Below are 25,372 nucleotides of genomic sequence, written 5' to 3'. Positions count from 1 at the left end.
TTCTTGATGATGACAGGAACAAAAATCAAAATCAAAACATTAAAGGCAACTTTGCGCTAGAAGTTTACAAACTCTGTAAGGGTCGCAATCACCAGCCGGCCTTCTGTCTTCCAGAAATCCTTTTCCTTTGGATTTAACGCTCTTTTGTATTCTGATAGAGGCTCCTCTGTCTGCAACAGCCCATTTACAAGTATCAAATGGAGCGGTTTCATGTTTTCCAGTTAACCTTTTTCGATTTTCATCTCCATCTCCAAGGCCATAATTTTTTACATATGTATCATGTTTATCACATAAAACTTTACATATTCTTTCAATTTCGGTAATTCCACCATTTTCTCTCATTTTCTTAGTACTAAAGTTATGATGACAACCTATACCCGGTTGATCTTTACCCATCGGCTTGGGGTGGTAACTAATAATGTTACCAAAAATTTCTGCTATTCTCACTAATAAATATCGCCCAATCCATAAATCATCTGCAGCCTTAATGCCAAGAGTTGTTCCTACTTGGAATTCCCAAGATCCTTTCATTACCTCTGCGTTATTACCTTTATAATCCATGCCAGAATAAACACATGCCCTGGCATGACATTCTACAATTTCTCTACCGGCAACATGTTCTCCATTTCCACAATATGATAATTTTGTTTTAACAACAGGAAAACCACGACATTTTGGCCATCCCAAAGGCCATAGATCTGAATCAAAAATTGTATATTCTTGTTCTATACCAAATAAAGGTTCCTGCTCTGACATTTCACTAAGTAATTTTGCACAATGTACCCTGTGATTTGTCGCTGTTGGCGTCCCATCGCCGTGAAATGTCTCACAAAGAACTAAAATATGTGGGCTCGAACGAAAAGGGTCTCTATATATACCACAAGGCACTAAAATAGTGTCCGAGTCTTTTATTTTAGCTTGTCCAGTTGAACTTCCATCATAAGACCATTTTGGCACCATTTGCAGGTCACATGGTACTTTATCAATAATACGATCTTTTGAACGCAAATTTATACCAGTTCCATCGATCCAGATATATGTTGCGAACACTTTGTCTCTTGGTAAAGGCAAATTAATAAAATGGCTATAATATGCGTCTAGAGGACTTTTTAATTTTGATACTCCTGATGTAAAATGTTCGTGGGCAATATTACGTAGTTGCGTTCGAATTACAGAAAAAGCTTTTAGAATTTTTCTGTTACCTAAAACGAATTTCGCAATCGACATTTTTCTATAAAATTTATTTTACATCAAAATTAAATTTCTCGAAAATATAATCTAGTTGGCAATGTTATTAAAGATCTAGTAACATTAGCATAGAACTTTAGCTAATTTTTTTACTAAACTTGAATATTTATCCATTGTCAATTGTCATCCTAAACCACTTACATCTTATACTCTTTGATTTAAAGCTAATAATTTGTCTGAGTTTACTAGGCGATATTTATAACGTCTTATTTTAAAAGGACTGACGTCATTTTAATCAATGTATACATATAATAAAAATGTAACGGGTCGCTGTTTGTACATTTAAGATATATACGAAAAAAAATAATTTCGACCATTATAAACGCTAATAGCACCTAAAACAATGATTTTCAGAATTTTTGTTTGTTTGTCTGTGCGTTTGTGCACTCTAATCACAGAAACGGCTTATCCGATTTAGATGTGGTCTTTATTAATATATTGTGGCAATCTTAGGTTAACATTTAGTATTTGTTTTATGTCAATCGGTTCATAAATAAAAAAGTTATGCTAATTAAAAAATCACGTTGAGCATGTAGTCACTATTCCACGCGGACGACGTCGCGAGCACAGTTAAATAGTAATTGCTATATAGTAAATACTATAATTTTTCAAACTGACATATCCGTGAATGGCTTAAATCAAATCTTCTTGTCTATTGACAGGAAAGTATTGTTCTTTGTTTTAGCCGTCTTGTTCATTGTTTATGTCGATAAGTTTACCTACTTCATTTCTCACCTCAATGTTGACTTTTTAGGTATATAATAAGTCAATGTCAATTTCTATTTACTAATAAAATAAGATATTGGCAAATCCTTCAGAGAGCCAAAGTAAAAGAAGAAGAAGTACTAATAAAATATTCGGAATCCGAAATTAAAAATCTGTTTTCCACGTGACATTAAAAAAGTATAATACATAGTGCACGTATGGTATCGTACATTAATAAAAAACCTAAAAGTTACTAAGTGATGGAATAATTAATCAAATTGACGTTGTTATTATTAATTTTTACCAGGTTTTTACTGTCATAATGTATACTTTTTATAAATAGATAGTCGTAGTAGTAAACGAAGTACAAACAAAGAAACAGCACCAATAGCAAAAGATTTGACGTTATTGGTTATTTATAAGGAAAACAATAAAAATGGAAACGTAAGTTAATTCTATTTATAAAATAATATATTGAATATATATAATACTGTAGCAATGTTATTAATATACCATTTAATTATTAATATTTAATTATTTATACCAATTTATAATTTATTAATATTAATATAATAATGAGCGTCATATAACAAGAGAAAATATATTTTTTGTATTAAAAATTAAGTATATTTAGTATATTTATGGATAAATCGGTAGAGATCTCTTTTAGAGATAAGTTCGCCCTTGCCAACTGCCATTATACTAGTATTTTTGTATGTACTTTTAGGTGAAATAAAGAATATATATTTTTACGCATAAGCTAATCAAACATGTATTTATAAAATGTAAATGTACTCATAGTTTTTAATATACATCATTACAGCCTATACAGTCCACTGCTGGACATAGGCCTCCACAAGTTTACGCCAAAAATAACGTGAACTCGTGTATTTTGCCCATAGTCACCACGCTGGGCAGGCGGGTTGGTGACCGCAGTACTGGTTTTGTCGCACCGAAGACGCTGCTGCCCGTCTTCGGCCTGTGTATTTCAAAGCCAGCAGTTGGATGGTTATCCCGCCATCGGTCGGCTTCTTAAGTTCCAAGGTGGTTGTGGAACCTTGTTATCCCTTAGTCGCCTCTTACGACACCCACGGGAAGAGAGGGGGTGGCTAAATTGGCTTTAGTTATTATTATTAGGCTTTAGTGCCGTAGCCACACAGCACAATTTTTTATATACATTATACTTCAAATCAGTTGTTTTGTCAAATTATTAGTAACTATCAGTTCTAAATTTAAATACAGTTCTGTTTCAAGACTTATAAAACTAATGTAAACATATTTTATAAATAATATTCTTTAAATTTTTCAGTATAAAGCCGTATGCCGCGTTTTTAACCAATTATGAAGTTATGCAGGTTTTACAGCAGTTGAAAGATAACACACACAAGCAGCAGAAACGGGAAGGATCATTGGCTACTGTTACATATGAGGTACGCAACTTTGTTTTAATAAATAATTAAATATTTTCTACACAATTGAGCTAGTATTATTTGTGTATGTATTTATTTATAACAGATATGAATATTATGTCACTCATGTCACTTTAGTTAATCTCAGTACTCTCAATTCCATATGGACTTTTGGAAGCCAAAAATAGAGCTTGTTATGGTCTCCTGTGAGAACAATAGTTTTTTCAACTGCCTATATTTTTGTACTAAAGGCCAAAGTTTGCTATATCTAATTTTACTACAGTAATGTTCAGTTTCACAGGGACTATGTATGTTTATAATGTGGCAAAGGGCAAAATTTTCATTGACAAAAAAATAAATCCAAATCATGTCCGCAATGTAACACATATAAAAAATACAGTAAAATTAAGATTGACCTCCTTTATTGAAGTTGGTTAACGAACATAATGGAATTTGACAAAATAAAATTAATTGGTAGGGACGACAAATTTTCGCAAAAATCGCAGGTGCTTTGCTAATTTAAGGTTATGCCACATGTAAAATTTATCATTCAGCTTAGTAACATAAACCTAATTTTGGTTTCAAAAATACTTTGTATTTATTTATTTTTGTTACATTGACAAGTAGGTTTAATATAACAGTTTGTAATTGCAATATTGTTTTACTTCATTTTTAAACTGTAGTATATAGTTATTGGTATCAATCATACTACTGAATGTGTAACTTTGAAATCATCTGTGATACTTGGCACTGTTGGAAGCTATTAATCTGAATTAATGACTGAACTTTAAAAAAACTTCTGATCTTAATTTGTATGTAGTACATTACAATAATGTACTTGTTCTATAGAGAAAAGGCTAGGCTGTGTGGTTACGGCAGCAAAGAATATAGCCACCCCCTCTCTTCCCGTGGGTGTCGTAAGAGATGACTAAGGGATAACAAAGTTCCACTACCACCTTGGAACTTAAGAAGCCGACCGATGGCGGGATAACCATCCAACTGCTGGCTTTGAAATACACAGACCGAAGACGGGCAGCAGCGTCTTCGGTGCGACAAAGCCAGGCCTGCGGTCGCCAACACGCCTGCCCAGCGTGGTGACTATTTATTTATTTATTTATTTATTTATTAGATAAATAAATAAAACATATGAGTTCGCAGTATTTTTGGTGCGAACTTGTGGTGGCCAATGTCCAGCAGTGGACTGCGATAGGCTGATGTGTGTCTATAAAGAACTATGGTGGGACCGAAGGTCGTGAAGGTGGCGAGTGCACTGGGCAGACTCCTCCCGAACCTCGGAGGACCCAGCGCCGCCTGCAGGCAGCTATATTCCGGAGTCTGCCGGAGTATGGCGACGTACGGTGCCCCGGTTTGGGCGGATCGCCTCACTGCGAGGAATAAGGCCGCACTGCGGTCGGCGCAGAAGATCATAGCGGTGAGGGTGATTCGGGGGTATCGTACGGTATCGTGGGCTGCAGCTACTGCTCTTGCTGGCGACCCCCCGTGGGAGCTCGTGGCGGAGGTCCTTGCCGGGACCTACTCATACGTCTCGGGTAGGAGGGCTCTCGGTGAGAACCCCACGTTGGACGGGATCCTACGGGTGCGCCTGATGGGGCAAGAAGCATTAATGCGGAGGTGGGGGAGGACCTGACGGAGCAGCCGTATGGCACACGCGTAACGGCTGCCTTGCGCCCGGTCCTTGAGCGGTGGATGCGCCGTAAGCGCAAACCCCTCACCTTCCGTCTGACGCAGGTTCTCACCGGGCACGGCTGCTTTGGTGAATACTTGTTTCGGACGGCCCAAAGGAAGCCGACGACTGAATGTCACGATTGTGGCGCGGCGGTGGACTCTGCCCAGCACACCCTCGAGGTGTGCCCGAGATGGGCGGCGCTACGTCGCGATCTGACGACAGTCCTCGGAAGGGACTTGTCACTGCCGTGCGTTATCACCGCGATGCTCGGTGACGACGAGTCCTGGAAGGCGATGGTCTCCTTCTGCGAGTCAGTAATGTCCCAGAAGGAGAACGACGAGCGGATGAGAGAGGGGGCCGCCGACGAGGCCTCCGTCCGCAGGCGACGAACGGGGGTGCGTAGGAGGCGCTACTTAATGCGTTTCTAGTAACGCCCCTGTGCCCATGTCGGGTCGGGATGGGAACCCGGTCCTGCTAGACATGGTGTCGTCGGGATTGTTCAGAGGTGAGCCGGACAGTCCCATGGAGGAGAAGTCTGGTCTTTTCGCCGAGGCCAGCCTGTCGCTGGAGGGATCCTGTTGCCTGCAGATCCGGGACCCTCCAATTAAAGCGGCTGAAGGCTCCCGCAGGGGTTTTGGTCGGTAGTGCACCCCCAAGTGCTAAGCCGACATACGGTCTAGGAATGCCTACCCGGGCATCCTGGATATCACCCGTAAATGGGTTACCCTGCGATATCAAAAAAAAAGTGTCTATAAAGAAAGGTTAATATGTCGTACTTGTTCCATGGGATATTTGTGAATACATTGAACTTACAACATCACAGTGTTATACATTTCATTATATTATTTTGAAAATATGATAAACCCACAAAAATATATACGATTATGCAATGTTGCTATGATTTAATTAAAATAACTTTATATTACCTTATTTAATAATAAAAATAATAAAATGGTAGGAAAGTCAAAACTGTACATTGAATATTTTTTTAAAAGAATACTTGGGGTGTGATCTACAGTCAATACCGATGCCAAAAAATATAGTTTTTAGAATTTTTGTCTGTTCGTTTGTATGTATGTCCGGGATAAATTCAAAAAGTACCGCATCGATTTACTTCAAATTTGGCACGAATATTATTAAGAAGTCGGGTCAACATATAGCCTACATATTATCACGCTATCACCTACCGGGAACGAGCAGTGAACCTTTATTTCCTCAACGCATTCTGTAACAACGTGTAATCTAACGACGCATATTTGAATGTTGTTGTTATTATGTTAATAACCATGCTATATAAGCTAGCTTCACACTATAAAAATCACGCAATATAAGTAACTAAGCCGATAAACATAATTAAATGAATATAAGTAGACAAGACAATTTTAAAGCAGCGCCATCGTCATCTATGAGATTTTTCTGTAGATATGAAATGTAAAGAAGAAACGGGTAAATGAATACTATTTTAAAAGGTATAATCGTAGGTATTTTTGGTGTTGTATAGCGTTCACGCAGACGACGTCGCGGGCAGCAGCTAGTACTAGAATATAATAGATATCTTATAATATTACTTTTATAGTTTTGTTAGTCCTGTTCAGGCTCCCAGCAAGACTCAGGCATCAGGACTTTTTGACTTATCTATATAATAAGAGGAAAGATTAGATTTTTTGTTTACCTGTAATGGATCATCCCAAAACTACTGGACCTATTTTGTAAATTACTTCCACTGACATAAGTCCCATTTTAATGGGAAAAAACAAAATGGTCATAATAAAAAATAACTCCAGAAAACTAGTATCGTATAAATTGATAAAATAATGTTATAGTAATTAAGCAGATTATTTAATTTTTTCACAGACTGTACATTATTTGCAAGATACAGAATGTAAAAATCAAAGTGCAGAAACTATACAAAAGTTTTTAGAAGCTATGAAATGTTTCAAATTGACAAAAGCTGAGAAGTTAATGATGGTAAACACACCGCCTAGAGCTGAGCTGGATATACAATTGGTAAGAATTTTATATTGAACTAGATAGATAGCACACTTGGCTTTACCCACAACGAGTTTTCATACCTATCAGACCAGTAGCCATCATGCTTTCTCCTGCTATGTATTTTAGCTACACTTTTTACACCTGTAATATTTTTTTTTAGACTTTTTAGTGAAGACCAATTGTAATCATACTAGTTCATCTTACAATTTGATTGCATTTAAATAACCTACTTGTATAATTTTTTGAGTTTCATGCCCAGAGCATCCCATACAGTTTTGTATTGTTTGTGAGCTACTTAATTACTGATAATTGTCTATTGTGTATGTATTTTTATTACTAGAAATGTGTTTATACAGCGTTTTTCCTTCATCTAGTGTTTTCTAGTGGCAAACAGTGCTGCTGTACTCATTTTTTTTTTTAAGTCTGATGTTACACAGCCTTCCTCAATGAATAGGATAACTGACACTAGAGTTTTTCAAATAAAACCAGAAGTTTCTAAGATAACTGGGTTCAACCAAACAAATTCACCAGCTCTGTAATATTAGTGTAGATATAGGTAGTATGTTAAAACAGTTATGTCTGTTTTCAGATTGTTCAAGAAAGTGAAGAAAGATTGTCTGAAGAAGATGTCAACAAAATCATTGACATTTCAAATATTTTTTTTCCGCCTTCTTCGTGATTGTATTCCGTTACATTTTTATATAATTATAATTAGATTAAAAACAATATAAGACCTTATTTAACAGAATATTTCTTTTATTAAGAAAAGTATTATGTAATGGTAAAGACATCTACACTTTAAGACAATTCAAAAATATATATTTATCTAATGTTACAACCGTTGAGTTACTTTACCTGTGGCTATGGTTTTGTCTATTTTACTACAGTTGCCGTTTACCCTCACAGACATCTGAGTTTGCAGATACGTATTTGACTAATTTATACCCACCATACATTATGGACAGTTTTTTTTTAATTCAACAAACAAGCGTATGGCTCATCTGATGGCAAGCAATTACCATAGTTTATAGACGTCTGCAACACCGAAAGCATCGCAAGCGCGTTTCCGACTCTAGCCCTAATCCCTCCTAGAGCTCTGTGTCTCCTTACTCGCCACAGGGATACAACACTACTTTAAAAGTAGCATTATTTAGCTGAGATATTCTGTAATGTTGCGTTACTTCCCCAGTCGGGCTACATCGGATTTTGAGCAGGATATTTCCAGCTGTTGCAAATTATGTAATGTCATAGCTCTGAGATTTGCTGTAGATTTGCGAAATAGATTCTATACCAAACTAGCTGTCATGCCAAACTTTGAACTTTCATTTATTAAAACCTTGTCCTGAGTGTAACTAAGAAAAAAAAAACTTCTATGATTTTTTTATTGTATGTAAATAATTGTGGGAATGTAATTTTAAAACTTTGAATGTGATATGATAAAAAGACATGTTATTAATTTAATGATTAGTAAAATTTCTAATCATATCTTTGAGAGAGACCCCAAGCATAGCCCGTTCCATTGCACGTTGAGCGACTTTAAACTTGTGGACCAGTCCCTTGGTCAGTGTCCACGTCTCGGCTCCGTATGTTAACACAGGCAGGACGCATTGCTCGAAAACTTTTGTCTTCAAGCATTGCGGAATCTTCGAAGTGAAGACTCGACGGAGTCTACCAAACGAATTAGCAAGTTGAAGTGGCAGTGGGCTGGTCATCTGTGTCGCAAGACCGATGGCCGTTGGAGTAGACGGGTCCTGGAGTGGAGACCGCGTCTTGGCAAACGCAGTGTGGGACGTCCTCCGGCCCGTTGGACCGACGATCTACGTAAGATTGCCGGTGTAGGCTCGATGAGGATTGCGGAAGACCGGGATGTCTGGCGCGAAATTGGGGAGGCCTATGTCCAGCAGTGGACTGCGATAGGCTGAAGTGTGTGTGTGTGTGTGTGTAGTAAAATTTTGCTAATAATGAATTTGACCAATATCCTTACCCACTAATAGAAATAATAAGGCAGTCAGTCAGTTACTCATGAGTTCAGCCTATTACAGTCCACAGCTGGCATAGGTCTTCCCCAGTTCAGACATCCTGGTTTTCTGCAATCCTCATCCAGCCTTCACATAACAAGTGCTAAATGAAAATTATATCACATGCCAATAAATTCATAGCAACTGTTGAAGATACTCAATGATATAAAATATTTATGAAATATATTCCAAACTCGGCGGTACAAAATTATACCACCATAATTGTTATTAGTGAATATAACAATTTCTTATTTTACACAAACTCTGCTCAGAATGACAAACAGAAAAATAATTGTGTTTGCTCGCAAACGAAAAAAAAACAGACTTCAATTACATCGACGAGTAATACAACGTAGATCGACGAAAAAATAGTCAAGTAACTACGCGTTATCAAGGATTACTCAAAAAGTAGTTATCAGATCTCAATAAAATTATATGTGACCACATGAGAAACATCAGCTTTTGATTAAATTAAAAATTATCAAAATCGGTACACCCAGTAAAAAGTTATTGCGGATTTTCAAGAATTTCCATCAATTTCTCTGGGATCCCATCATCAGATCCTGGATTCCTTATCATGGTACTAAACTTTGGATATCTCCTTTCCAACAAAAAAGTAATTATCAAAATCGGTACATCTAGTAGAAAGTTATGCGGTATAATACAACGTAGGTCGACGAAAAAAGCGTCAAGTAAAAACGCATTATTAGATATAGCTCGAAAAGTAGTTGTTAGATCTCAAATAAATTTAAATGGGACCAATTGGCACACACCACCTTTCGATTAAAAGAAAATTTGTCGAAATCGCTCCACCCAGTCAAAAGTTCTGATGTAACATACAAAAAAAAAATACAGTCGAATTGAGAACCTCCTCCTTTTTTGGAAGTCGGTTAAAAAGAAATATCGAATTGTGTGCAGTACTTTGGAAGTTATGCGCGTACAAACATAGATTTTGGCGATTACTCCTAACTAGCTCTTTTTTAAATTTTACTGTCTTAATATACGAGCTACTCTGGCAAGGTACTTCTGCATAACCGTCCAATGAGAAGCAGACAGAAAACATTAAAAGTTGAATATGTTTATTCGGTTTTGTTCATTTTTGTATTTATTATAGTATCGATACATAGGCACCGGAACTCTTCATAGAACGATTGCTAATGGTAACAACGAATTTAGTTAAAAGATATAGTAAAAATATATTCGACTCCACTTCATGCCTTGTCCTATCGCCAAACTTCGGTCATGTTGCTTTTTGTACACTGCTTTGTAAATACAACGTGCGTATAAGTTGCGTGCGTGAGGTTGAATTTCTAAAAAAGTAAGTCTATAATTATCATGACCATAAGCCCTTATGTTTATTTGGAGCATATTTGGCGACAGTTGTATTTTGTATGAGACTGTGCATCTAGGGTTTTTTATAAATCAATGTTGGTTATAAACAAATTTTCATACTGAAATAAAATTAACATTGTCATTGTAATATTTTGAAAGAAACAGTTTTTTAAATATATTAATTATAATAGTTATATAACAATTGAGCGCTTATCTTTTTTGATAAAAGCATAGTGTTACAATTATCTATGTAAAGATACATATAACTTTATAAATAGATTGTGATAAGGACTAATATAAAACGAGGCAATGTTTCGTTATACAATTCTGTTCCAATTGTAAGGTTGAAGGTGTATAAGTTTGTCAACTATTTAATTATTTGTAAATTAATAGTAGAATAAAACTTATAGTAGAATATTATGTTAAATTATGTAAGTGATACTAAAGGTGGATTGTTTTATGTTATTTTTAAATGATTAAAAGCGCTAGTGAACAGGCTTCTTCTGGGCAAGCTCGCTCCACTTCGACCTTGTCTCTGCTCTAGAGCTAGACTGGGGTCAGGAGTAAGCTCATAATATAATTTAAAAAATAATTTAAAATTTGACAACAATCAGTAAGATATGGTGTAAGTAACATAAGTACTAATATAAAATATACTACCTATGCAATGTAGCTATCTAATTTTATCCTACAAACGACAAATCCCTCTTTTTTTTAATTACTACAGATGATTATAGTTAACAATTTTATTAAAAACTAGCTGACCCGGCAAACGTTGTCTTGCCGCTAAACGCTATTTTAAAATAGGGGTTGGTGGTAGAAGGGTGAAAATTTAGGGTTGTATGTATTTTTTAATGTTGTATCATAAAAAAATAGAAATTAAAAATTTTGTCTAAAAAAAAAAAAAATAGGTTCGGACTACCGCTAACATTTAGGGGGATGAAAAATAGATGTTGGCCGATTCTCATAGATACCGGATAAGCACAAAAAATTTCATCAAAATCGGTCAAGCCGTTTCGGAGGAGTATGGCAACGAAAACTGTGACACGAGAATTTTATATATTAGATGAGAAAAAAAAAATTTAACTCTCGTAATAAGATATTAGTCTTAAATTTTTTCATTTCAGTGATTAAAGTGGTCCCAGAATATCTTCAGAAAAGTAAACAACAAACTTTAATCTGCAATGGCTAAAGAAGGTACCTAACTTTTTTTTTTTTTGAGTAATATAACTTTTCAACAAAATGTTTCATTGATCTTATACTTACTGAAACAAGAAAATAAAATAGTCTATGTTTATAAATACTTCTTTTATACTTTTTTAAAGACATAATTTTTTTATTTGGATTTTTTTTTACAAAGTTGATAATTGATTTCTAAAAAACTAATGCAATTATTATCGATATTCTTCTTAAAGCTTTGAAGCTGCCTCGTCTGTTGTTGTACAAGCAGACTGCCAGCCCTCCATCAAATGCTGTTATTATGCTCGGAGAAATAATTGGGCTCAAGTTCGACTACAAAGAGCCGGCCCTTCTTAAACTCGAACACAAATCACCAGAATTTAAAAAGGTTAACAGAAATTGATATGTATTAAAACTGTTTAAAAATCAAAATTTAAGAATGTGTCCAACTTGTGTTCTAAAAATAATAATGAAATCAAAGTAATATTCATATAGTTAATTAGTTACTTACATTATTATTATAAAGAATCTTTATTAGGTATATGTTATATTGATAATAATGATTTATAAAAAAGTTATAATCATTCATGTGGTATACAAAGATTTTTTTTCTTGTATAACAATAAATATTTAAATTACAGATTAATCCAATGGGAACAATACCAGTGCTTCAAGATGGAGATTTCATTGTTTCTGAAAGGTATAACATATCAAACTATTTAATCAGAAGCCAATATTGAAAATAAGTTAAAAAGCAATCACACAGTAATAATAAACATTATTAATTACTTTAATTACATTATTTATTCATTTTTTATTATATCCTGCTGGAATAATGTAATTGTATATTTATTTTTATTTTATTTATTTATTTTCATGGAAACAAACAGTACCTATATAATATTTTTTAACCGACTTCCAAAAAAGGAGGAGGTTCTCAATTCAACTGTATTTTTTTTTTTTTTATGTATGTTACATCAGAACTTTTGACTCGGTGGAGCGATTTCGACAAATTTTCTTTTAATCGAAAGGTGGTGTGTGCCAATTGGTCCCATTTAAATTTATTTGAGATCTAACAACTACTTTTCGAGCTATATCTAATAATGCGTTTTTACTTGACGCTTTTTTCGTCGACCTACGTTGTATTATACCGCATAACCTTCTACTGGATGTACGGATTTTGATAATTCTTTTTTTGTTGGAAAGGGGATATCCCTAGTTTAGTACCATGATAAGGAAACCAGGATCTGATGATGGGATCCTAGAGAAATCGAGGGAAACTCTTGAAATTTCGCAATAACTTTTTACTAGGTGTACCGATTTTGATAATTCTTTTTTTGTTGGAAAGAAGATATCCCTAGTTTAGTACCATGATAGGGAAACCAGGATCTGATGATAAGATCCCAGAGAAATCGAGGGAACTTCTTGAAAATCCGCAATAACTTTTTATTAGGTGTACCGATTTAAATGATTTTTAATTTAATCGAAAGTCGAAGTTTATCATGTGGTCACATTTAAATTTCATCGAGATCTGATAACTACTTTTTGAGTAATCTTTGATAAGGCGTTGTTACTTGACAATTTTTCGTCGATCTACGTTGTATTACTCGTCGATGTAATTGAAGTCGGTTTTTTTTTCGTTTGCGAGCAAACACAATTATTATAAATATCACATAATTAGAAAATCATCATTATTATATATTGTATTCTATATTTCGAAAATATCTATTCAAGCCACGCAATAATGAAGTACTTGCTGGGCAAGTACGGGGACGAGAGCCACGAGCGCCTGTACCCGCGCGACGTGCGCCAGCGAGCGATCGTGGACCAGTGCCTGTTCTACGCGCGGGCGTGTACTTCAACCGGCTGAGGGTCGTCGCGGTGGGTACTATGCATCTCTTGATATTGTACTTTTATAACATATGAGAGTTTTTATATGGCTGCATGCTAAAATCTCTTTATTTTTCTATTATATTTTTTTTAATCAATAATGTTTTACTTCCAATGGCTCTCAGTAGGATGATCGTATGTGTAAATAACACAAACACGAAAAAAATGTGAGTACCTTCCTTTTATAAGTGCTATGAGATCTGTAAGAGAAATAAGCATATTGGTACAATGAACAATTCAATATGTAGAAAAATTAGGCATTAAAAATTAATTTAAAGTAGAAAATGTTTATTATTATAATTCCAGTTGCCAACATTAATAGGCGGTTTCGACAAACCAACGCAAGCACAACTCGACGACATCGATGAAGCCTATTCAGTCTTAGAGGCGTACTTACAGAATAACAAGTACATAGCTACCAACCACTTGACGATTGCTGACCTATCGCTAGGAACGACCACTACTGCTATGCAAGTTGTACACAAGATGGATGAAAAAAGGTAATTTTTATTAAAAGATTTCATATGAAAAAAAAAAAAAAAAAACGAACAAAGTGATCAAAATAAACCTAAAATAATATAGCCAGTATGTTGTATGTAAATAAACAAAAAATTAAATAAAATAGATGTTGTTTTAATTACTGTTTTAGAAATGAAATAGAATTTTTGAGAATCACTTATAAACTGTATTTTGGCTGGATGCAGTTTTCATATTTTTAAATGCTAGGATATTGTTTCTATTTAGTTTGTTAAGGAACTAAAATTTTATAAATTTGTGATCTGAAGTTATAGAACAAGTGAGGTGGATGATGCAGCAATGAAAATTTCAGTCTACCTGCTAAAGTACTTACTGTAATTTTTAAACAAAACGAATTTTAGAATGAAGTTATTTTTTAAAAGCATAGAAGACACTAAATGTGACTTGTCAGTAATTTAGTATGATTATTGAACATTTATTTAGCTTTTGGTTATATATTTTTTTTAATGTAGCACCTTATTTTTTTTTTAAAGAATAGGAGAAGCCTAAACTTCCTTATAATTTCAATTTCGTCAAAGACTTGTTTTGTTGACATTACAGAGAGCATAAATCTTATTTATAATATTTTTATTCACAGTAGTTGTAAAACAAAAACAAAGTATATTATAATGTTATCTTCTATTTACAGATATCCAAGATGCATAGAATGGTTAGCATTACTTAAAAGCGAAGAATTTTTCCAGAAAATTAACACCCCAGGTGTTGCAAAATTTACCAAATTGTTGCATATGTTCTGGGAGAAGTATAAAAAGAATTGACAAGGTGAATTTTACACACGATACCTGCTTCTGATATATATATACGAAAATTTTAACATGGCAAGGTTAGATCAATAACACGAGGGTCAATTAAAGAATCTGTTACAGCGCACATTAATATTAAAGTACTACTTAATTCAAATGAATTTTTAATAAATAATATTGAGAATTAGTAGCTCAAAGAAGAAAAACCACTAGTTGTATGACTAAATTTAAGAAAAAAAATATTAAACATGACATATTGGTATAATAACTACCCACTTCTACAGTTTTTAGTAGGCACAGCAATAATTCAGAAACCACATGAAGCTTTGTATAATTTCCCGCTTTTTTTCAGTGTAATTTTTCATTTATTTATAGCCTTAAGGGTTTATGTTGTAAAACAAAATTGTTTTTACCTAAATAAAAAAATAATAAAAATATAATAATTGTTTTATTTTTTGTCTAAAATGAATGTATAAAAAATTACAAAAGAACCTTTCTATCGTCACAATAGTAGAATTCCAATATGTAATATTTTTTTATTACCCGACTGCCAAGGAAGGGTTATGTTTTTCGCGCGTATCTTGTATGTATGTATGTATATTTGTATGTAATATTCTTTACTACCTCATATTTCCAGAACTACTGAACGGATTTACACAATTGAGGTATCGTTAGGTTCGTCTTAGCTGCCCAAGTGTTCTTAGATAGGTGACATTAAAAAAAAATCAAACATGGCTGCTGCGCGAAGCCATTGTAGTTAATGAAAAAAAAAATTTTTTTTCGAATACTACAATATGGGTATCAAATTAAAGGGCACAATAAAAGGATTTTAAAAAGGTATATTATGATTATTATAATCGTAATACTAATAAAGAAATACAATATTAAAGTTTAAAAAATGTGGACTTTGCTCTTTCCCACGCCTATGCCATGCCAAACTCACCTCCTAGGCGACGATCAACTTCGGGGTGTAGCCTTTCTAATAAAATACAATGTTTAAAAAAAAACATACAATTAAAATTACAAATAAAAATTAATAAATGTCACACCAATTTACAATTACATTAATAAAAACAATAACAAATACATAATACCAAATACAAACAAATAATTTTAATAATAATTTCATTATATTAAAACTAATAGTTGTTGACTTAAGCAGTCACCTATTTGCTAAAGGTCAGGCTTACGTTGCTTTGAGCAGAGTGAAATCTTTCTCCGGGCTTGCTATCAGTTCTCTTGACCCTAAAAATTACTTAATCAACCACATGATGTAAACTGTTATAATGAATTGAACCGATTACGTAATTTGTCTGACTAAAGAGACATAAATAAAATAATAATTAAAAAAGAAAACTAAAAACCCGCCTGCGTGAAGAACAACTAATAGAAAATCAACTGAAAAAGCTGGAACAAGATAAAAACTCAATATGCACACAAAGTCAGCGAAATAAATAGAAACAATATCAAACATTTTGTGCTGTACATTTAAAATATATTAATACGGTAGTCCTTCGAAACTTTATGCAACGTCGTAGATAATATGCAGTCGGAGGCATGAAATTGAAGGATAAGTCAAATCATTCTCTCTTTGTGCATGTCTCCGACTGCATGTTATGTACGACGTTGCATAAAGTTCCGAAGGACTACCGTATTAATATATTTTAAATGTACAGCACAAAATGTTTGATATTGTTTCTATTTATTTCGCTAACTTTGTGTGCATATTGAGTTTTTATCTTGTTCCAGCTTTTTCAGTTGATTTTCTATTAGTTGTTCTTCACGCAGGCGGGTTTTTTGTTTTCTTTTTTAATTATTATTTTTATTAACTTAGTGCCTCATAAATAAAAGATAGTTTTATATTGAAGTTTGAACAATAATCAGAATATACACAGGAAATTCGAGATAAAAAGAAACTATTTCAACTGAGGTAGGACACAGTAAGAAATATCCGGCACAAAATCTGGAGCAGCCCGACTGGGGAAGTACCTCGACCTTACATTAGATCACAACAATAATACTGCTCTCAAGCAGTGTTGTATTCCTGTGATGAGTAAGGTGACCAGAGCTTTTGAGGAGATTGGGGTAAGTTCGGCAACGCACTGGTGATGCTTTTGTACGTATGATTGTTTGCCAACCTAGTTGTATAAAAATAAAGTAAATTTATGTAAAGATAAATGAAAATGAAAAAAAATATATATTTATTTCAGTACCATCGAGTTATTGTACACATTGTGATTGACTCCCTCAATTAGGTGCAGAAAGCACTTAAAAAAAGTTCTTAAATATTCATACATAAATAAACGTGTGCGTGCGTGCGTGTGTACGTACGAGCGTGCGGGCGGTCGGGCGGGCGGGCGGTCGTGCGTGTGCGTGCGCGTAATTGACGGTATGCGTGTGCGTGTAAATGGTTCAGCCTAATTAATAATCGTATAAAGTAATCTAAGGTTTTAAGCCAAGTCGATAAATTATGTCTTCATTTACGAAGTATCAACGGATGATTATCCAGAAAGGCCACGGGCGAAAATGGGCCTAAACTTTACTGTCCTTTACATCATTGAAATATTTATCAATATTCGTTTCAAGTTTTTTCATTACCAATGGCGAAACGATTCGTTATTTTACCATGGGATAGTAAATTGATTAATAAATTGAAACACTTTTGTTTTCCTGTGTCCTAGTATATTTTTCTGTTCTATAGAGACACTTCAAATGTTGCTAGCTGAGAAAAACGAATTATTGGATTGCTGATTCGTTTCATTTGTCTTAATTTTTAAGGTTTTTTATTATGTACTTATGTTGCATAATAAGAGTATGCAATGCTATCGTGATTTGCAATGGTTATAATGGTTTTATCTAAAAAAAGAGATTAGTATAAAAAACGACTACCTTTATTTTTTAAGGTGGCAATCAAAGGTGTAAAAACATTAAGTCAGGTGTAAGTCAAGTGTCAAAGCCCAGTAGGGCGACACTTTTTTTGCTATACTTTGTATACCAAACTTGAATTTTTATATAAATTGGCAAAATTGTACGTCAAAATGAAAAAATTTAAACGTCGGAAACGTCGTAATTGTCAAATTTTGACTCGAACAATTATTTCCTAACCGCCATATTATATTGCAACCACCGAGTAACCACGCCCGGAATTTTGGATTTTTAGTTTTTTCTGCATATATATTTTCTGAGCCCTAATACTTTATTGTGAGAATATTATTCGTCGCTTCTCGGGATTTACTATGGGTTTGTATTTGAACCTGAATCATTGGTCTTTTTGGTCGAACGAAGTAATTTTGCTTTTGAAAATAAGTTCTTAATATCTATATCAACAGAAAATAATAGTATTTTATAGTTATACCTATATTTTTATTACTTATACTATATTTTTCTGTTTTCATTCCTTTAGAAAATACAGTGAAACGTAATGTGAGATATCAAAAATGTACTATTTGTGGTCTAAAGAGGACCCCTGGACTGGAGCCAATGTATTTTTGAAGAAGTTTCCACTTGATCCAGATCGGTTAGTGTAAATATTACTATCCTCTGTGGTGTTAACAATAGAACAATACAATATTTAAATAAATTCTACTTAAAATCTTTATAACAGTAAATAGCTAACTGTAGTAATAAAGTAAAATTAAAGTATTATACATACTTATAGAAACTTATACTTAGATACTTATAGAACTTACTAGAAAACTAGTTGTAGACTATGTAAAATTTAAACTTAATTTAAATTGACGATTAAAATTCTACTCTCAGGTGTCATTCTTGGGTCAAAGCAGTTGGGAATGAAGACTGCTTACATACCCGTTAAAAAATTGCATGAAATTAAATATTTGTGTGGATATCACTTTGAAAAAAAGTATTTTAATACAAAGGACAATAGATTAATTAAAAATGCTATTCCAACATTAAATTTGCCACAACCATTGGATGTCTTCTAGTCTTTTGGTACATTTTCCTTTATATGGTGAAGAAAAAGAAAAATCTCAAGTCTTGAAAGGTGCAAATTTTTTTTTATATGTTTATGATAATTATAAATTACATTACAATTATATTTTCTCGGTGTTCTTGTTTAGCTATTTGTCTAGCCTTATTTCTGGTTCATAATATGCTAATTGATGTTTATGATAAATTCTTTTTTATTTTCTAGTTTTCAAGATATAACAAATTCAGAGAATGTGCAATGGAATGAAAATATTTTATCTAAAAGTGAGTAAACTACTTTATTATATTATATTTATTTATGTTATGTTGTTAGAAGTAACAAGTGTTTTTAAGAGGTACAGCATCTTGTTAGTTCATGTTTGGTTATGTAATATATTTTTAATGATGGATAAAATTAAGATTTTTATTGTTAATTAAATGAACTTACTTATAATTTTAATAACTTGCTGTTGCAAGTCTTATACATTTTTAATAAGTGACAAAAAGTTTTCTTGAAAACAATGTCTTGTTGTTTCAAAAACTCTGTCTTACTAAGTATGTACTGGAAATTAAAAAAAAAAATAAAGATGAAATTATATAAAAGTCGTACAAATGTTCACAATTGTACTGTATAGAAAAAGATAATTTTTAAATATATTTTGTACTAATAATGGCAGTACAATCTCAGTTGTAATAAATATCATATAATAGATTATTGTTAGTCAATGTTCTAAAAAATCATCTGACATATATTTAATTTATTATTTATACATTTACCTAGATAATATTGGCCCTTAGATATCAGATATCTAAGGCTGATTGATATACATATCGCTGATAAAATGAGAGATATATGTAAAACACTTTCTGAGAATCTTTAATATCTTTTAACACATATATGCAACGATTCACAACATATGATACAAATGATCCAATGCAGTATAAGATTTTTAGTCTTATTTTTCTATAAAATGATTATGAATAACACCTTCGGAAAATAATCATTTTCATCTTCTATATAACAAGATAAGTAATCATTAACTTTAATTTTAAAATAAAAATAATTTCATATTAAATCTATACTATTAGTATAAAGCTGAAGAGTTTGTTTTCTTGAACGCGCTAATCTCTGGACTTACTGGACCAATTTGAATTTTTTTTCAGTATTTGATAGCCCATTTATCAAGGAAGGCTAGGGCTATAGGCTATATATTATCACGCAAAGACCAATAAGAGTGGACCACCAATGAAGAATGTTTCAAAATCGGATTTTTTCCTTCTGAGACCTTCCCCAGCTAGCCCAAAGTAACTATTCCACGTGGACAAAGTTGCGGGTAGAAGCTAGTAGAAAATAAAATTCAGATAATTTAAGTGTGAGTAAATAATGGAAAATGTAAAAAAAAAATTAACAAGTAATAGATACTAGATATATTTAGATATTGTACTACTATTTTTCAGATGCTGAATACAGCTTTCTCCCTTTGCCCTTTACTTCGCAGCCACCACAAGGACTTACTTTTGAAAAAACACTAGGTAAGAATAACAAATGAAAATTTCACATTTTTGATTACATAAAACATTAACAAGTAACATGTCTACTATAAGCATATAGCTAATTAGCATTTAATTTTATGACACAAGTTCACTTTATTATATAAAATATTTCTCTAACTGTATAATAATTATGTTACTACATAGATAATTATAAGCAACTAAAACATTTTTATGTATTAATTTTTTTTTAAATGTTTATTTGTCTCAAAATTGAATTTTATACATTTAGATAAGTAGCCTGTTATTCCAGTTGTGCTGGTTCTATTTTCTGCTCCGGGGGTTGTAGGTTCGATTCCTGCCTGAGTCTGGGTGTATTACTATACATAATTATGTTATAATTTATATATATAATATATATATACATATATATGCATGTTGGTTGTTGTCTATAAAACAAGTGTTAAGTTGCTTACCTTAGGAAAAGACAACCGTGTGTATGTGTTAAAGATATTTATTTATTATTGTTCACTTTTATCAATGTAATTACAGTTTCCCAGAATGAATCAGTAGAAAATGTTAAAGTTCCTGTTCGCAACTATGAAAGAATTGTGGGAAAACCTAATAGAAATAGAAGTATAATTTTCAACAATCTTTTAATGTAGCAAAGGACGTAATTCAGTATAGTTCTTTGTAGCCTACTCCTTTTTAAATTATTTTTATTGAAATTATTTTCAAATCATAATTTACAACTTCAACTACAAGGGATTAAGTTGTGGTAGTTATTAATGTAGTTATGTGGTAGACTATGTAAATAGTAGTAGTTAGTATCTATCCATAATATATATATATATATATATATATATATATATATATATATATATATATATATATATATATATATATACACTGCAGGCCAATATATAATGCCAATATATATGTATATATGTCCTGAATATTGTTATAAAGAAAAAAAAAACATTTATTCTGTTGCACATAACATTTATTACTATTACAGTGTGTTAGTATTAAATGTATTAATACATTAATATAATTCTATGAAAATAAAGCTAATCCGAAGTGGTCTCCATTGGCTGCAATACACTTAAAAGTTGAGGCCAGTTATTAATAGAAGCACACACTCTTTCTATGGGAAAATTATTTATTTCATTATACCTATGAATAGCCCGGTACACATTTGACTAATATCAAGCATATGAGAGTCAAATCAATTTTTAATTATACTGCTTCAATAATTTACATTTTATAAATTTAAAGTTTGCTTAGTTTTGTTAAATATGCATTAACATTAATGTTTAACATAGTTTCATTTATCTATATTTTATACATTTATATATATTCGATATAATACTATTAAAGTATAGTATATTTTAAAAAATAGAATGACAAAATAATTTATTTAGATATAGCTCTTTCCTTAGTAATCAAATATGTATATATTATTGTTATAATATTTCAAGTAAATTGAAGAAAAAGGGAAAAAAATAATAATTACATTCAATGATTCCAATTGTACCATGCAATGGGCATTCCTTTGTCGTATACTTGTGTTATTATTTAAAGCAAAACTAAATACATATTAAACTGTAACGATCACTAATAAAATATATCAATATTAGCGTTGTTTAATATTGAAATAAAAATAATAAATGTATCTTAATATAATAAAAGCAATAAATTATTTTATAATATTATATTTAAGTAAAAATTTATGAAATTAAAGGAATAGATCACATTATACATAATATTGTATACTTTCAACAAAAAAATGTATATATAATAGCAGGATTTTTTTTTAATTTCAGATTCTACATTAACTGAACGTGAGAAGATCCTGCTGAGTCATTTGACTCAAACTAAATTAAGCTTAAAGCGTTTGGCAGTCGAAATGCGAACTGTGAGGAAGACACAAATAAATTGTTTGTAGCTTATAACGATATTAGCAGGGTCCGCACTGACATGCCTAATAGAAATAATAATGATGACATTCAAGTTGTTGATGAGATAGTTTATCCTGTTTTGTCTTTGCCCAATGAAATCGATTTCTTTTTATATGAAAATGATTTATGTAACTTTTTGGAGCAGCCAGTAGTATATGTTAGTGGTTATTTAGCTGCAAAATTATTAGATAGAATGAAATGTCAGAAATGTAAAGATTCGTTAAAAGTTGATAAACCAGTAGACAACTTAAACAATTATATTAGTTTTAAAGAATGGTGGAAAGATTCGAGCTCATTGTGCTTTCCTTCTAAACCTTTATGTCATTTTGTAAACAAGAGCCAAATTCATTTCAAAGCTATTATATCTCAGGACTTACAAATTAAAAATATAAAGCAGTAGACTAGTTTGCAATTAAATGATGAGCATTTTATAGAAAAAAACAAATCAATTAATTCATAATCTTTGTTTATTATTCATTAGAAAATCATGTAAAGACGAAAATATACAATTAGAATAATGTGATCAAGACAAAGCTTAGATAACAATTTTTAAGATTCTTGTTGAATATTTATATTTATATTGTCAGTACTATAAAACAATGTTTGTAGAAAACATACATATTGGCAGTTCTTCTTGACATCTAATGTCTTTGCAATGTTTTTTGTTTTCCAAGTTTTTAAATGTGTATATTTTAGCTTAGAAACAAAAAAAAAAAAATTTCCGCTGTGGCTTCGCCCACATAGATTACGCGATTTTCGCTATTTCGTTTTCTCCCATAATCCGCTGTTCGTTTATCCACATACCATTAAATGGCGTACATGGAATTGTAGCATCCCGTGAAAGAATTTTTAAAATCGGTAGTACTTTATGGAATTACCTACTACAAACATTTAATAATACAAAAATAAGAATTTAGAAGATTACTCTAAATATGTTCTTATTATGTTTGTAAATCATTATGTTTTTTATCTGTATGCCTAGGATCATTATATAACGCTTTTCAGAATTGTTTTTACCTAGATAATATCTGTATATATATATGTTATGTTTGTTTGTTATTTACTGTATATCGGATCGTTACATATGTAACGTTTAAAAATTTTAGATTTTTGTGAATATGTTATGGGTCAAATTCATCGTCTTGGTTGTTATTGATTGATAATTACTGTTTTGCGAGATCATTTCATTTGTATCACTTTTTAAGAGTTGATTTTTTTGTGACTATGCTACGTTAAGTGTTAAATCATGTTGTTTGTTAATTTTTGATAATTACTATTTGTTACTATTTAAGTTGTTTTGTTAATATTTTTTTTTATGCTTTAAAATCATCTTTTTTGTTATTGGCTGACAATTACTATTAGAAACTATTTAATTTGTTTTGTAAATGTTTGTTATGCTTTTAAATCATCTTTTTTGTTATTGTTACTTACTGTTCCACGGGTTGCAGGTTCGATTCCCGCCTGAGATTGAATGTACTACGTGTATTTATATATATATATATTATTTCTGTTTATTTATTTCAAAAAATGTACAGTCAGTTGTTACCTGTAACACAAGCATTAAGTTGCTTAACATAGGAATATATGACTGTGTGTATGTTATAAGATAATAATAATAATAATACACTTTATTGTACACCAAAAACAGAAATAATACATATCAAAGAAAAAGAAAAAAAATATATATATTTATTTATTTTAATTTGTTTTATAAAGAAGTTTATGTTATGTTTGTAAATCATCTATGTTATAAGATTTATATTATATTTATTCATATTTATTGATTTTAATTTGTTTTATAAATAAGTTTATGTTATGCTTGTAAATCATCTATGTTATAAGATATTATATTTATTTATTTTAATTTGTTTTGTAAATAAGTTTATGCTTGTAAATCATCTATGTTATAAGATATTATATTTATTGATTTTAATTTGTTTTATAAATAAGTTTATGTTATGCTTGTAAATCATCTATGTTATAAGATATTATATTTATTTATTTTAATTTGTTTTGTAAATAAGTTTATGCTTGTAAATCATCTATGTTATAAGATATTTATATTTATTTATTTTAATTTGATTTATAAAGAAGTTTATCTACACTAATGTTGTAACATTCTACTTATGTTTCCAATACTTGACTTATAATTACTACTGTTATAGCGCAGACAACAAAACACTCAATTTAAGCAATTTCACATGATGGTATAATATCCACATCGATATCGTAAAATCTCATTATAACATCGCGCGCATGCGCGCAGCTGCACTCTCATTGGTTAGATTTTAATGGCGGCAAAATCACTGTGACAATACACGTACGCGTAAATTTAATTTAATAAATTAAAAGTTAAAAATGGATAGCGACGATGATATTTGTACGCCTCCGGATATTCTAGAATTGGCAACAAAATTAACTCACAATCTTTTGCCAGAAAAATCTAGAAAATTATATGAAAAAGAATATAATAACTTATTCCGACTCCGTCTACGAGCTCTACTGCTTGCCTCGCGACCGCTACAGCTGCTGGATCAATAATTAACATTAACTTTCAAAATTGTACCATCCAAAATTTGAACAATTATTATAAATAAACTATTGTCAGCTTTTACTCTTGTTGTTTGATTAATTGCATTAGTGGAGATAAAGTAGTGTATGCAACTGCATATAACACGGGTATTAAAACACTCGTTACTATTATGAAACTCGCTGCGCTCGTTTCATAAACTCACACTCGTGTTTTAATACCCTTCATTATATGACAGTTGCATAAACTACTATTATGTTATGTTTGTAAATCATCTATGTTATAATTAAATATTAATTAATATCTTAATAATTAAGAATTTGTTTTGTTAACAAGTTTTTTATGTTTTAAATCATTTTGTTTGTTATTGTTTGATAATTAATAGTTGTTATTATTTAATTTCTTTTGTAAAAGTGTTTGTTATTGTTTGATAATTACTATTTAATTTGTTTTGTAATGGTGGATTAAGCTCTGATCCTTCTCCTACTTGAAGAAAGAGGCCTAGAATGTGCTGAGAGCTGTGGGATGTATTGCAGTATGTTTACGAAAATATAAAATTTGTTTGTTAGCTGTTGTGATCGACATGCCTTCAATAATGTAACTTTTTTGTATAACAACTTTTAATTTGAAAAGACTACCGAGAGTTTTGTCCGGCTTTTTTTCCTCTCGGCCTACACTAGGAACATTAGGTTAAATAATTTGTTGTAATATTTATTTTATAAA

General features: G+C 31.7%; 2 protein-coding genes, 2 long non-coding RNA genes and 1 pseudogene across 8 annotated transcripts; 4 read left to right on the top strand and 1 right to left on the bottom strand.

Moving 5' to 3' along the window:
• Positions 1 to 39: 39 nt before the first annotated feature.
• Positions 40 to 1,227, bottom strand: LOC123653693 (glutamine synthetase nodule isozyme-like). Its single transcript, XM_045589685.1, has one exon. The coding sequence runs from the start codon at positions 1,225 to 1,227 to the stop codon at positions 40 to 42; it is 1,188 nt and encodes a 395-aa protein (XP_045445641.1).
• A 666-nt stretch (positions 1,228 to 1,893) lies between these two features.
• On the top strand, positions 1,894 to 7,876 carry LOC123653401 (DNA-directed RNA polymerase III subunit RPC9). 4 transcript variants are annotated; one of them, XM_045589388.1, is made up of 5 exons: positions 1,901 to 2,002; positions 2,297 to 2,397; positions 3,263 to 3,383; positions 6,904 to 7,056; positions 7,631 to 7,876. In XM_045589388.1, the coding sequence occupies exons 2-5, from the start codon at positions 2,390 to 2,392 to the stop codon at positions 7,718 to 7,720; spliced, it is 372 nt and encodes a 123-aa protein (XP_045445344.1). In that variant the 5' UTR covers positions 1,901 to 2,002; positions 2,297 to 2,389; the 3' UTR covers positions 7,721 to 7,876. The 4 variants fall into 4 exon arrangements, with proteins under 4 accessions (XP_045445342.1, XP_045445344.1, XP_045445345.1 ...); XM_045589387.1 differs by having other exon boundaries at positions 1,910 to 2,002; positions 2,261 to 2,397; XM_045589386.1 differs by having other exon boundaries at positions 1,894 to 2,397.
• A 2,472-nt stretch (positions 7,877 to 10,348) lies between these two features.
• LOC123653400 lies at positions 10,349 to 15,138 on the top strand (annotated as a pseudogene).
• Positions 15,139 to 17,691: 2,553 nt separating this feature from the next.
• Positions 17,692 to 18,568, top strand: LOC123653950. Its single transcript, XR_006743163.1, has 3 exons — positions 17,692 to 17,980; positions 18,144 to 18,257; positions 18,500 to 18,568. It is a non-coding gene; the product is annotated as an uncharacterized LOC123653950 (long non-coding RNA).
• Positions 18,569 to 20,155: 1,587 nt separating this feature from the next.
• LOC123653949 lies at positions 20,156 to 22,518 on the top strand. Of its 2 annotated transcripts, XR_006743161.1 has the most exons (3): positions 20,168 to 20,200; positions 20,711 to 20,794; positions 21,985 to 21,996. It is a non-coding gene; the product is annotated as an uncharacterized LOC123653949 (long non-coding RNA). The 2 variants fall into 2 exon arrangements; XR_006743162.1 differs by lacking the exon at positions 20,711 to 20,794 and having other exon boundaries at positions 20,156 to 20,200; positions 21,985 to 22,518.
• The last annotated feature ends 2,854 nt before the right edge of the window (positions 22,519 to 25,372 follow it).

This window comes from Melitaea cinxia, chromosome 5, assembly GCF_905220565.1.
Source record: "Melitaea cinxia chromosome 5, ilMelCinx1.1, whole genome shotgun sequence".
NCBI lineage: Eukaryota > Metazoa > Arthropoda > Insecta > Lepidoptera > Nymphalidae > Melitaea > Melitaea cinxia.
Note: the sequence above shows the minus strand (reverse complement) of the source record. Positions and strands in the feature narration are given on the sequence as shown.